This window comes from Artemia franciscana, chromosome 21 (assembly GCF_032884065.1).
Source record: "Artemia franciscana chromosome 21, ASM3288406v1, whole genome shotgun sequence".
In the NCBI taxonomy this organism is placed as follows: Eukaryota; Metazoa; Arthropoda; class Branchiopoda; order Anostraca; family Artemiidae; genus Artemia; species Artemia franciscana.
The window spans coordinates 6,765,786-6,780,891 of record NC_088883.1 but is presented as its reverse complement, the minus strand read 5'-3'; the positions used below and the strand labels follow the sequence as shown (position 1 = coordinate 6,780,891).

Genomic DNA, 15,106 nt, shown 5'->3' with positions numbered 1-15,106 from the left:
TCCAGAGAATTTTTTATCTTGTTTTACCTTTAGACTTTATGTGTGTTTTCAAGTACTTTTACGGCTGTAGTGTGCAAGTAATATTCATAGGGGGTATAACAGCCGTCCTAGCTGAGTGGTTAGTGCGCCGGACTTGAGACCCTTTATCTGAGAGGACCTGGTTGAGTCCTGGTGTAGCTGGTTATTTTGTTTCAAACTCAAATGATTTTATAGTCAAACGCCCTACACGGTCATGCTGATAAGTGGTAGTTATTGTCATAATTAAAGTTAAGGCACTAAACATATAAAAATCACATCGATATCTATCGTCATACAAATTTATGTTTTGACTCGAAATATCACAGAGTCAAACTAAAACCTAAGACATGGAAATATCCAACTATCTGTAAAAAAAAGTTTACCGGTAGATTATTTGGTTATTTAATTATAAAAATAATTTTGGTTTGAACAGGGGTCAGTGGTGTTAATCTCTAAAAGCTGAGACTAAGTCGACGCAGCTGTAATACGCGCAGTCGACGACCTGGACAAACCTGGGAAGGTAAACAGGAATGATGTGCAAAAGCATAGGATGGCTGGCCAACTACTCTCTGTTGCACTCCCTGGTTTGGAGGGAGGATGGGTCGTGAAACAGAGATCAGCATCGCCGGTAAGGACTGTAAAACCCAATGCCGTATTCTTTACATTTATAATTATTAATAAACCACAGAATAGTCCCTCAGGGAAGAAAGCACAGGTTCCGACAAAAAAAAGGAAGAAAGAAAAAACGGAAGTACTGGAAAGAAAGGACAGGTTTCAACAGCTTTAGCTTGAAGACATACGTACAGTTTTGCGAGTTATATACCATAACGTAGTAAGTATGACGGCACTAGATCCCCAAGGCTGAAACTGGCGGTGGAGACTTTCGTTTCTTGGCCCTTACTCCCTCCGAATAGGAAGTGTGATGGGGGGTATTTAGCCAGCCATCCTGTGCTTTCGCACACCCTTGGTGATAACCTTTCCCAGATTTTCTCTAGGTACCTTAGAGCTGGGTCAACTCTCGCTCAGCTTACAGAATCATACCACTGACCTTCGTCCCAAAACAAATAAACGGCCACATCAGCCATGTTATTCAACCTTAAACCGGAATTTTAGTGATTTTTACTCCTTTTTTAATCACTAAATACTTTGTAAGGTCACACTGGCTATACATAACGCTTGATAAAATACAAAAAAAAAATCTGCAAAAATAACGAGGTTGACAATATTAAAACTTGTTTCTAACAGTCATTAGAGTAAATATGTTATTGCTGACAAATATTAATCTGAATGACAAATGTCTAAGAGGGTTAATCGTTACATGCCTTTTAACTTTTAACTTTGTCTGTGTTTACACTGTAGCAAGAAACTGTCTTAAAACATACTCCTTCAAATAGAATGTATGTTTTCGAGAGAAGCGATATCTAGGATTTATTATAACCCAAAAAGTATACCTAGACTAACTTATATGTAATTTGTAGGATGGGTATGTTCGTGAATAGAGCCCTTTTCTCCCCTTTTTTTATCACCCAGGGTGAGAAATTGGTCTCCAGGTGATCGTACTTTGATATTTTACGGAAATATCAAATAATATTTTACAAATATACCTTTTATATCTGTTGATAATATATTATAAACAGAAAATTCTCTTATTTTACAGAAAAATAAAATTATATTAGAGGCATTTTTATTCTTTTCTGCTGGCTTTTTAGCTCTCATAAAATAATAAAAACGAGAAAAATATGAAAAAAAAATTAAAAATCTACTGGTTTCTCCAATTTTTGTACTTTGTAACTCAAAGAAGAAAAAATTGCTTTTGAAAAAAGCTGCTTTGGTTTCTTATAAATTATGAAAGGTTGGAAAAATAAGTGAACCTTGAATTCTATATTATGAAAGGTTGCTACTCCGATCGTTCAAACTAGTCTATATTTCCGGCTCATATAGGGAGTTCAATCTTTTAAGCAAACCCTAAACAGCACAAACGAACTTTTCTTTCATCTTTAAAACCGAGGAGCTCGACTGTGGAAATACAGAAGTTGTTATGTGACATTTCAGTCAAGAATGAGTTATAAATCGATCCTACAAAAACTATGCACGCCCGATCGAACGGTTTAGTCAGAATGCACGCAACCCCTTTCTTTCTTGCGATATTCCCAATGTTTTAGTCCCCTTAAATCGTTTTATTTACAAATTTCGACCAGTTTTTTAGACCAAAAACCATTAAGTACACGGGACTTCTAGAGCCACAAAGATTGTCACTTGAGACTGACCATAAGATGGCTAGAAAGACACAATTGGAGCTCGAGAGAGATATTCGAAAGGCGCATGCTCTAGAGATACTGATGCGTATTTTCCAAAACAGTTTTTTTTTTGCTTCTGAACATTTAGGGAAATGCCACTTGAATTCTTTCGTATTTCCACAGCGAAGTTAGCACTTCCTAGTGTTGAATTTGAGACAAAGCTCAATCTTGCAGGTTTTGGGAACTTTCCAAAAGTTGTTAAACGAACGTTAAGAATATTTATTGGCGTATGAAATAAGAGAGGCATTGACGTCTTTCAAAATGCAAGTAGAGGGGCAATTGCCATGGACCTTCGTTTCCTAGGCCTCAACAACCTCAAGGTAGTGAGTCTCCATGCTAATCTTGAATTTCAGACGTATGTAGGGAGTTGAAACAATTTTGAAAAAATACTGACAAAGTTTTCTCTTATTTAAAACCAAGGACTTCTGACTTCTCAGCGTTAAATTCCAGACCAAGCTTTTTTGCGGGAATTTTCGAAAAAATCCCAAAGTTATTTTGCTATTAAACCGATGTTATTGAACCTCTCAGTAACAAGAGAGGCATTGATATTTTTCAAAATGCAAGAAGATGGTAATATTCAATATTTTTTTATATCTCCGTTTAACCCAATAGTGGAAACAATAAGAAAAGGCTCTCTCTCAGACCGGGATTCTTCCATCCCAAGGTAACGTCTCCTTAGATTTAAGAGTCAGGAGACAGATTCGAAAGGAAGAATAAATGTCACGGAAAGTTTTAATGGGATGATTTACACCCATTTTAACTGCAAGAGGAAAAATTTCTGAAAAAGAAAGAAAGAAAATCTGAGTCTTCCAAGAAACAGGCGAGAACTAGAAGCCTCTTGATCCACTAGTATGGAAAGAACAAAAACCAGTACTGCTCAAAGGAAGGGCCTTCGTGCGCACATCCAACCCCATCTGTACCAGAAGACGGCCTTGGATTCCCTTGGCTTTTTGTGTGCTCTCTCTCACACTTGCTCTTACATACCCTCTCTGTCTGTATTTCTCTCTCCCCCCCCCTCTCTCTCTCTCTCTCGTTCTCTCTATCTAAGACTGCGACGGACTAATTATTTTGTTTCTTTTATTGTATCTTGCGAATAAGCAAATCATAAATAGAAATAAAAATTATATCTGAAAAGAATCCAAGATACACAAATTACAGTAAAAAAGCCTTCTTATACGAGGTGATCGTCATATTAATTTACTATTTGGGACTAAAATATCGCTTTGGATATATTTCAGTTGTTACCAGCACATTTCAAACGAAATTCTTTATATAATTAAATTAGCTTTGTTCAAATTTTGCCTCCTCCTCATAAGTACTTTGAAAAAATGTTGCAGCTAAGATAATTACATAGGAAAATAATGTTTTTGAAAAACTCTATTTTTAAGGCATATATCAAAAATAGAAAATTAAAAGTATCAATGCTTTTGGCTATTAAATCAGAGTTGTCTCCAGGCAGCTTTTTTACAGCAACAGACTTACCTTTACAATCGATATTTTCTCGAAATTGTTGCTTTGGCGTCATCATTTTTGGTAGTAAGACGTCGCTTGCATGAATATTCTGCCATTTCTCTCTCTCTCTCTCTCTCTCTCTCTCTCTCTCTCTCTCTTTCTCTCTCTCTCGTTATACGTCGATAACGTCGATATACGTCGATATCGAATAAGACGTCGCTTGCATGAATTTTCTGCCATTTTTGTTGTTTAAAGCTTAAAAATCCCAAAGAGAATTTTAGAAGTTCTTGCCTCTTTCACTCTCCCTAAGAAACGTTTCTGATGGTATACAAGGCCCTACTCATGAAATAAGAAAAAAAAATCCTCAGTATAGTAATTGTTGCTGTAGATATGCAAAAAGGACAGAATTTAGGACCAATGAAACCCTTCTTAGAAAAATGCAGTAGGTTAAGATTGTTTAAGGGGTCAGATGAAACTTAAAAAGGTATTCTTATCACCAAACTTGTAAAACCATTTAGAGAAAAAAAACACAATCTTGTTTAGTGATAAACCATCGGTGGGGACAATTCTGCTCTGAGCAGCTAGTTTTTTTGCCTTTTCAATATTTGGCTACTATTAAAAACAAGTTGCTCTTCACATTTAATTGCTAAGGTTTTATATTAAATTATGCGTCATATTTAAACATTATTCTCTAAGAATCTAGAGTAAAACCATTTGAAATATGCTTATAAAATATTTTGAACACTTGAACAAGTAATTATTTGAAGTAGTTTATTTTAGAGCAGATTTTACAACCGCAAATGTCTTTAAGAGGCCAAGAGGTGATTTAAGTTCTTAGTATCATCCACCAAACTGATGAAACTCAGCAAGTAATTTGTACGCTTACCCCAAGCAAGCGAATATTAGGGGGCAAGTTCCCCATCGGTATCAATATGAATGATTTTCAGCAAAAAGTTTAATAAACTTGGAAAACTGTTGATTGCTGTAAAAGTTTTTAAGAGGCCAAGAGAATATTAAAGTTCTTCGTATCCTTCCCAAACTGATGTAATCATTTAAAGAAGGAAAAACAACTAGTTTAGTGATAAATATCCGGTGGGGGCAGCTGCCCTCGGCAAGAATAAGTACGTTTAGCCCGAGTAAAATATATTAGAAGGCAAGTTCCCCATCGATATTAATATAAATGGCTTTTAGTCAAAAGTTCAATAGCCTTGGAAAAACGCTCATTGCTGTGAAAATTTTTAAGAGGTCAAGAGAATATTAAAGTTCTTCGTATCCTTCCCAAACTGATGTAATCATTTAAAGAAGGAAAAACAACTAGTTTAGTGATAAATCACCGGTGGGGGCAGCTGCCCTCGGCAAGAATAAGTACTTTTAGCCCGAGTAAAATATATTAGAGGGCAATTTCCCCATCGATATTAATATAAATGGCTCTTAGTCAAAAGTTCAATAGCCTTGGAAAAACGCTCATTGCTGTGAAAATTTTTAAGAGGTCAAGAGAATATTAAAGTTCTTGGCATCATTCCCAAACCGATGAAATCATTTAAAGAAAGAAAAACGACTAGTTTAATGATAAATCACTTGTGTGGGCAACTGCCCTCAGCAAATAATTTGTATGTTTAGCCCAAGTAAAATATATTAGGGGGTAAGTTTTCCATCAATATCAATATGAATAGCTTTTAGTAAAAAGTTCGGTAAAATTCTAGTTAATTGACTTCTCGCTATCTTGGAAAGGGTTTAGGTTAGGAAAATGAAACTTTCAGGGATGGGTCTACAGGCTAAAGTATGTCCCGGGAAGGTATTTTAAAATACCCACCTCCACCCCTTCTCCCTCTATAGGGCCCAGAAATTTGCCTACATGACAGGTCTATGCCTATTGAAATTTTAACAAAATAACATTTTGCCTTAATTTTCAGATACTAGTTGCTTTTTCTCTGCCTTTAGTTCTGAAAATGTAATTCCTGTTATTTGAGCAGAATTTTGAGCCATATAAATGTTTTTTTTTTATTATTTAGCAAATGTATTTGCATATCTTTAAAACCTTATAAAATGGAATTGAGCAAAGTTATGAAGCTGAAAACAATTTTGTAGTACCTCATTCAAGCAAACGATCTATTTTGCAAGGTTTCACTTTTATAACACACATATTTTTAAAGGTCGTCAAAGGTCAGGGCCCTGTAGAGGGAGAAGGAGTGGAGGTAGGTACTTCAAAATACCTTCCCGGGACATACTTTAGCCTGTAAACCCATCCCTGAAAGTTTCATTTTCCTAACCTAAGCCCTTTCCAAGATAGCAAGAAGTCAGGATCAAAATTCTACTCGAATAACAGGAATTGCAATTTTAGAACTAAAGGCAGAGAAAATGCAACTAGTAACTGAAAATTAAGGTAAAATGTTGTTTTGTCAAAATTTTAATAGGTATATTCTAGACCTGTCATGTAGGCAAATTTCAGGGTCCTCTAGAGGGATAAGGAGTGGATGTGGGTACTTTAAAATACCTTCCCGGGACATACTTTAGTCTGCAGATTCATCCCTGAAAGTTTCATTTTCCTAACCTAAACCCTTTCCGAGATAGCAAGAAGTCAATTAACTAGAATTTTACGAAAATTTCAATAGCCTTGGAAAAACGCTCATCGCTATAAAAGGTTTTAAGAGGCTTTTAAGAATATTATATAAAATTTTTTAAGAATATTAAAGTTCTTAATATTGTACCCTAACTGATGAAGTTATTTAATGAAGGAAAAAAAATTAGTTTAGTGTTAAATGACTGGCTGGGACAATTGCTCTCCGCAAGTAATTTGTATATTTAGCCCAAGTAAAGTATATTAGGGGGCAAGTTCCCCATCAATATTAATATGAATGGCTTCCAGCAAAAAGTTTAATAGCCTTGGAAAAACGCTCGTTGCTGTAAAAGTTTTAAAGAGGCCAAGAGAATATTAAAGTTCTTAATATTATACCCAAACTGATGAAATTATTTAAAGAAGGAAAAACAATTAGTTTAGTGTTAAATAACCGGTTGGAGCAATTGCCCTCCGCAAGTAATTTGTACGTTTAGTCCAAGTAACATATATGAGGGGGCAAGTTCCCCATCAATATTTATATGAATGGCTTTTAGCAAAAAGTGCAATAGCCTTGGAACAGAAATAATTCCCACTTTTTCAATACTTGGCTATTCAATACTTGACGAGACAGGGACAAGTGTAAGGAGGCAAACAGCCTTTTTCTTTATATTCAATATTTTTTTTTTATCAAAAATATTATTTTTGAACAAGGGCTGATCTTTTCCTACATTATTTAGGAAAATTTTTATATGCAAAATAGTATACCGTATTTAGAATTTCTTCTCTAAGAATTCAAAATACACTGTTTGGAAATATCCAGATCTAATACTTTGAACACAAAGACAAATAGATATTTAAAGTTGCTTATATTAAAATTCTTCACAATAGATTTTATCCTATGTTCGCTTCAAAATAAATCACACATTAAAAGGAAAAATTAACAACAACGACGAAAAACACTCAAAAGAGATAGGAATCAGCAGGAAAAACGCTGGGCTCAGAGGAGGGTGGAAAGAAACACAAAAGGACCATGATTTTTCGATAACCACAACAGTCTAATAAAATTTGCATTTTTTTTTTAGTTTTTCTCCCCCCTCTTAAATTAATTTTTACATTAGTTGTCGTATAGCTATACTAATACTAAATTGATGCTATCTTTATTTGAGTATTTGATTAGGAAAAACTCAATGAAAGTGGAGTCATATAAAAATCTTATATGTTAAAAACTCAAATAAAACACTCAAAATTCACGTTAAAATTTAAGCTTTAGTTTCAGTTTTAGCTTGATTTTTTTTTAGTGCTTTATTTCAGCTTTGAAATTTGGTTGAGTGTTCAATTTGATGTCACTTTTATTGACTTTCCAATTTCGGTTTTTAACTTAAAAAGAGCATCTTTGATTTCATAGAGCCCTTAGAATCGACATAAGGTTTTAATTGTTCAGTAGACAACTTCCCGCCATCATAAATAATGTTTTAAACGATAGGAATCGTTGTCACTAGGGGGTAGAAGGTCAGGGTCGGGCTGGCTAACACAGTCCAGGCCAGGCAGACAGTTGAGCACTCTCGTCAGTGAGAATATTTCCATCATTAGATTTGATAGGGCCTAGGGAGGATGGTTTTCCATCTGTAAGATCCCGAAGTTGTTTGCATAGAGCGCATGTCACTGTCTCTGTGTCTTTCTGTCTCTGTGGAGGAATTTATTTCTTACGCCGTTTAGACGTCTGTAGGTAACCATTTCTTTCGCTTGGCGTGCTTTGCGACGCTGTTCAATAGCATCTAGAGTTTCCTGCGATATCCAGGACTTTTTTCTGGGCTTCAGACGACCCATAGTACTTTCAGCCAAAAGCAATATGCCGTCCTTGAATAGTTGCCATGCTTCTTAAGATTTTGAAATTTGACCAAGACAGTCGAAACGGTTTGAGATGGAGACAGCATAGACCTGGCGCGTGTTGGAGTTTGCGAGATTGTTCAGGTCTAATTTGGGGGGACGGTGGTCACTTTTCTGGGCTTTCAGGCCTAGTCTAAGGTTAGAGACGACAAGCCTGTGATCGGTATTTCCCAATATTAATATGTAAAATCAATATGTTAATAATATTAATATGTTGCGGATATGTAAAATATTAATGTATTATGGACATTATATATGGATAATATTCTTATACTATTATGGATATACTGATATTATTTGTGGTATCAGTTAATGTGATTCTAATATTGGCAATAAAATAAACGTTTGAAAACCTCTGTATTGCATTAAGTTATGACAGGACTTTTTTCTAGGCCCTTATTTTGACTAAGAGAAAGAGGGGACCAGACACTCAGCCTATATTTTGCAGCAGAATTCAATATTTTACACACAAAAAGTTTCAAAAGGTTTTACTGAATCCGTACATAGAACTAATAGTATCTGATGCTTCTACATATCACCGTTTGGTTATATTTAATAAAAATTGGTGCCAACAATAATGAAGTTTCCAGAGACCACTTAAGTGGTCTTTCAAAAGACCAATTAAGGCAGTGTGGATAGCGACATTATATATATAAAAAATGAAAAATAGTTTTTAGTTTCATTTTATGAAGATATAAAAAAACATTATTTTGAAAATCTTTCCCGAATATAGCTGCCTTTGCTCGATTTGTTGGAATGAAAACACTTCAAAATAGGGCTCCTCAAATTCAAGAGGGAGCAATTGCCGCCCTAACTGTCACTCGAGGATGCATCTTCATGCGATATTTTCTGTTCAGGGATAGTGGCATTTTAATTGACTACATTTAATTGCAAAGTAATATCAGAGCAGTGAAACGCGCTATGTTCTCAAACTAGAAATCCGTTCCAAGTGGTATAATACAACATTAGAAAAATGTATGTAAATGCAAGTTTTTTTTCTAAGTTCTTTTACTTCAAATAATTTACTCTAGTAATTCGAAGACAAGTAAATACATCAGTATAATAAAAGGCCGCAAAGTAAACATTATTAAGCCGCTAGTGCTTCTCTCCACATAAAAAGGTTCTGGTAGGAATTTCTAAGGAAAAAACCGGTATCAATTTAGTGGTTCATCTCTCCAGAATTTAACACATTAATAAAAACATTCTCACTTTATAATATACATATGAATTGTAGTAATAATATTTTCTATGCGAAAACTTATTTCATTAATTTTTTCCCATATTTTTATGTATAGTAAAAAATTTGAGAGACAGCGTGGGTATTTGAAGGATGTCTATAATCATCCTTTAAAGAATTTTCTTTAAGGTGGAATTAAATTTTAATTTTGTTTTATTTAATTGTATTTAATTTTAATGTTAATCCATGTTGGGCCGGGAAACAGCCAGTCTAACTACTAGGAAATTTGATTAAAATGACAAATTTGAACAAAGTAATTTGACCTTTTCTTCTTTTTTGCCTCATTGTATGTTATTTCGTGTACTTTATACATGAAAGGGACTTTTAATAGTGCCTACAACGTTAGTTAAATTTCAGTTGCTATGTGTGTGAGAAAACAGTGACAGTCTCTCTACAACTTCTAAGCTGAATCTTCAAGACTTAGCTGACTGAAGACTAAAAGTCAAGACTAAGACTCAAGCTGATTCAAGACTCAAAACTAAATCAATCTTACTCAGGACTTACTCAGTTGCTAAGTGTGTGAGAAAACAGTGACAGTCTCTCTACAACTTCTAAGCTGAATCTTCAAGACTTAGCTGACTGAAGACTAAAAGTCAAGACTAAGACTCAAGCTGATTCAAGACTCAAAACTAAATCAATCTTACTCAGGACTTACTCAGTTGCTAAGTGTGTGAGAAAAAAGTGACAGTCTCTCTACAACTTCTAAGCTGAATCTTCAAGACTTAGCTGACTGAAGACTAAAAGTCAAGACTAAGACTCAAGCTGATTCAAGACTCAAAACTAAATCAATCTTACTCAGGACTTACTCAGTTGCTAAGTGTGTGAGAAAACAGTGACAGTCTCTCTACAACTTCTAAGCTGAATCTTCAAGACTTAGCTGACTGAAGACTAAAAGTCAAGACTAAGACTCAAGCTGATTCAAGACTCAAAACTAAATCAATCTTACTCAGGACTTACTCAGTTGCTAAGTGTGTGAGAAAACAGTGACAGTCCCTCTACAACTTCTAAGCTGAATCTTCAAGACTTAGCTGACTGAAGACTAAAAGTCAAGACTAAGACTCAAGCTGATTCAAGACTCAAAACTAAATCAATCTTACTCAGGACTTACTCAGTTGCTAAGTGTGTGAGAAAAAAGTGACAGTCTCTCTATATTTTCTAAGCTGAATCTCCAAGACTTAGCTGACTGAAGACTAAAAGTCAAGACTAAGACTCAAGCTGATTCAAGACTCAAAACTAAATCAATCTTACTCAGGACTTACTCAGTTGCTAAGTGTGTGAGAAAACAGTGACAGTCTCTCTACAACTTCTAAGCTGAATCTTCAAGACTTAGCTGACTGAAGACTAAAAGTCAAGACTAAGACTCAAGCTGATTCAAGACTCAAAACTAAATCAATCTTACTCAGGACTTACTCAGTTGCTAAGTGTGTGAGAAAACAGTGACAGTCTCTCTACAACTTCTAAGCTGAATCTTCAAGACTTAGCTGACTGAAGACTAAAAGTCAAGACTAAGACTCAAGCTGATTCAAGACTCAAAACTAAATCAATCTTACTCAGGACTTACTCAGTTGCTAAGTGTGTGAGAAAACAGTGACAGTCTCTCTACAACTTCTAAGCTGAATCTTCAAGACTTAGCTGACTGAAGACTAAAAGTCAAGACTAAGACTCAAGCTGATTCAAGACTCAAAACTAAATCAATCTTACTCAGGACTTACTCAGTTGCTAAGTGTGTGAGAAAACAGTGACAGTCTCTCTACAACTTCTAAGCTGAATCTTCAAGACTTAGCTGACTGAAGACTAAAAGTCAAGACTAAGACTCAAGCTGATTCAAGACTCAAAACTAAATCAATCTTACTCAGGACTTACTCAGTTGCTAAGTGTGTGAGAAAACAGTGACAGTCTCTCTACAACTTCTAAGCTGAATCTTCAAGACTTGGCTGACTGAAGACTAAAAGTCAAGACTAAGACTCAAGCTGATTCAAGACTCAAAACTAAATCAATCTTACTCAGGACTTACTCAGTTGCTAAGTGTGTGAGAAAAAAGTGACAGTCTCTCTACATTTTCTAAGCTGAATCTCCAAGACTTAGCTGACTAAAGACTAAAAGTCAAGACTAAGACTCAAGCTGATTCAAGACTCAAAACTAAGTCAATCTTACTCAGGACTTAGCTGAGTCTTCAAGACTTAGCTGACCGAAGACTAAGTATCAAGCTAACTCAAAAATCAGTAAAGACTCAAATTTAAGCTGAGTCTTCAAGGCTCATATGAATCAAGAATCAAGACCAAGACTAAAGCTGAGTCTTCAAGATTCAGCTGAATTAAGACACAAAGTCAAGATTAAGACTCAAGCTGACGCAAGAATAAGCTGAGTCTTCAAAACTCAAGCCCGATAGTCTTCAAGAAAGTACTATATTTAATTCAAATTCTTGATATTGCTGTGACAATAACTATTCAATGAACTCTATGCTTTAATATATTAATTTATTATATTAATATATTATATTATATTATTAATATATTATATTAATTACAATGCGTGCAGCGTGCAACAACCCAGAAACAATCCAGAAGCAAAAGCAACAAGATAAAAAGAGAATTAAATTGGTTTTCGCAAGGAAAATCTGAAAGAACATAAACTATGGAACCTAATGATAATAATTTTAATTTATTTTACTTTATTTCATTTTGCTTCCGTACGGAGAGTGAAACCAATAAACTGATACAAAAAAATTAAATTATAAATTATAAAAAAAAACTTTTACTATGTTTAACAATAGTTGCAAACACTTTGTCCATATAGAAACATATAACACAATATAACAATAACACAAAAAAGGTGCACAAATAAATAAAAACTTAAAAATTTCGCTCGCATAGTTACTTGAGCAACAACTAATTGAGTTTCACAGTAGGCACCGGGATTTGAATTTGAGACACATGGTAAATTCTTAATAGTAGGTAACTCTATACGATGTACTTACAAAAATTAATTGTGACTTGAGGGTGATTTTGGTAAATTCTTAATAGTATGTAACTCCGTATGTTGTACTTACAAAAATTAACCGTCAAACAAACATTGACTTAACTAAGAGTAGTGACTCGAGTGTGATTTTGACGCTTAAGTTATGTCTTATGTGTTATAAAAGAATGCTAGCATGAGAAATTCTCTTTTGGCTTAACTAAGAAAAGTGATTCAAATGTGATTTTGGTGCTTGGGCTATGTCTTATGTGCTGTAAAAGAACGCTAGCTTGAAAAATACTGGAAGCCAACTTTGGCGATAAGCCCACAACGTTGCAGTGAGCTAATACTGCTTGGCAAAAATAATATTATTTTAAGCCCCCCCCCCCCCTCCCACTTTTGTTGTCCTTAGAAGCCGAAACTTTTTGTGCATTAAATTTACGATAGTTTACTATTATATATTTATACTTAGAAAATATTATATTCTATTTTAATATGACATCCCACGCTGTTCATAATATGCTTCTTTACATTAATTTTTTATAATAGTGTTATTTTATTATTTTATATTCGTCACCTGATGATAAAAAGGGACGTTATTAAGTTTGACATTCAATAATGACCTTTAATGAATTTTAACAATAACAATTTCACAATACTATTAAAGTCTACATGTAATTTTAAGTCTCTTTAGTTTTACTAACGGTTATTACTTCTGGTTTCTTAAATATCACATGAAGGAATTAAGTATCATTGGCATTTAATGACGATTAATAATTTTCCACAATAAAATTTTATTAAAAAAATTAAGCCTGAAATTTCATGTTAATCTCACTAGATTGGTCATTTGCTGACTAGATTGACTACTGTTGGCTTGCATTGTACAACAAGGGATTATTTTTGAATAATGACATTTAATGACAAATCATAATTTTTAACAATAAAAATATCAATCATAATAATAAGTACAACCTACAATATTAATCTTATTAATTTGATTACTATATTCTTCTAGTGCCTTGCATAGCACAGACTTGACATTCAATATTGAAATTTTATATTTTTTAATAGTAACAATTTTTATAATGACAATAAGTTTGACATCTAAATAAAATTCGATGTTCGATTGTAATAACTTTAATTTTTATATTAAGTTTGTCTACTGTTTGTTACTACTTTTGCCTTCCATGTCATCTCATGCTGTTCATAATATGTTACTTTGTGTTACATTTCTTTGATAATAATACTATTTTTATTATTTTATATATTATTTTATTTATTATTTTATTATTTATATTTGTTATTATTTATTATTATATTTTTATTATTATTTATTATTATTTATTATTATTATTTATTATTATTATTTGTATTACTATTTATTATTATATTTATTATTCATTTATTATTTTATATAATACTATTATTATTTTTTCGTTTTCTATATTCGTTTTATTTTTATTTTATTCGTTTCGTTTTATTATATTCGTTTTCTGCAAGGGACATAGTTAAGTTCAATATTGACATTAATTGAGACTTAATCGAACAATATCAAATTTGAGGTTTAATGTCATCTTGTTAGTGTGACTACTGCTTATTGTATCAGGTGTCATGTTTAGCATAAGTTTGAAGATTCAACAATGACATTCAATAGGTTTTACCTATAAAATTTTGATAACTATATTAAGTTCGTTATTTAGTTTCAATCTCTGTAGTTGAACTACTCTTTGTTACTACTAATAGTAGAAGAAATTAGTTACAACAGTTTTTTTGATTAGTAATATTGATTTGATATTGTTCATATTGACAAAAATGAAAAGACCAAGTATTATTTGTGTTTAAATACTTTAAAAAAATCAATTGATTAATTTTAATTAATGTAATAAGTTTGACATTCAACAATAACGCTCAATAAGTTTTACCAATACAATTTTTTATAATTATGTTAAGCTCTAGAATTTTTGAAGCGTGTTTCTTCGTTAAATCATTCCGAGTATATTGAGAGGTGCATTAATGTATCTCTATTTGCTGCAAATCGTGGTTACGTCTTGTGGTTAAATTGTTAAAACTTTTTGAAAATTTTTAAATTTTGAAAAAGTCCTCCGTTGTCTGTATCAGCTGATTAGAGGCCAACACTTATTAAGAATTTACTATGATAGAACTACTGGGATTGAAACATATTCTTCAGAGTGTCTTTGAGGAGTGTGAACTTGTTTTCTTTGTCCCGAGGGATGTTTAACTTGGATGAACCAAGACTTCTTAGGCGATCACCAAGTCCTAAAAAAAAATAGAAATCAATAAATGAATATGGAGACAATTTATTTAAAATTTGTTTATATATAAATTACTAAATAATTTAAAACTAATTTCCTAAGCTTTTGAACCTTACCAAGGCTGAAAATTTGATAATTTGGTTGATTGTTTCTTTGTAAATGAGTCAAAGCTAGTTTAAGCCATCGTAATTTAATACGTAGCTAAGGAACTTAATTGGCTTACGCAATATAAGCGAATTGGTCTGTTTAGGACTTAGCCAACAAAACAATGATAGTTTTATTTAGTCAATCGCTCCTTATGGAGTCAACCCAGTTTAAACTGTAACATTTTCTTACGACTGAGATCAAGAGGGCTTACGGATCTTAGACAATTCAGTGTGATACGCTTTCTTAGCCAACGTGAAACTTTCTTAGCCAACTATTATTTTCA

General features: G+C 33.3%; 1 protein-coding gene across 3 annotated transcripts in view; it reads right to left on the bottom strand.

Moving 5' to 3' along the window:
- Positions 1 to 7,173: 7,173 nt before the first annotated feature.
- Positions 7,174 to 15,106, bottom strand: part of LOC136040935 (ras-like protein family member 12) — a 41,135-nt gene continuing 33,202 nt past the window's right edge. For all 3 annotated transcript variants that reach the window (XM_065725362.1, XM_065725361.1, XM_065725363.1), the window contains exon 6: positions 7,174 to 14,680. In XM_065725362.1, the coding sequence (XP_065581434.1) occupies positions 14,565 to 14,680 (116 nt within the window). In that variant the 3' untranslated portion in view covers positions 7,174 to 14,564. The remainder of the gene's footprint in view (positions 14,681 to 15,106) is intronic.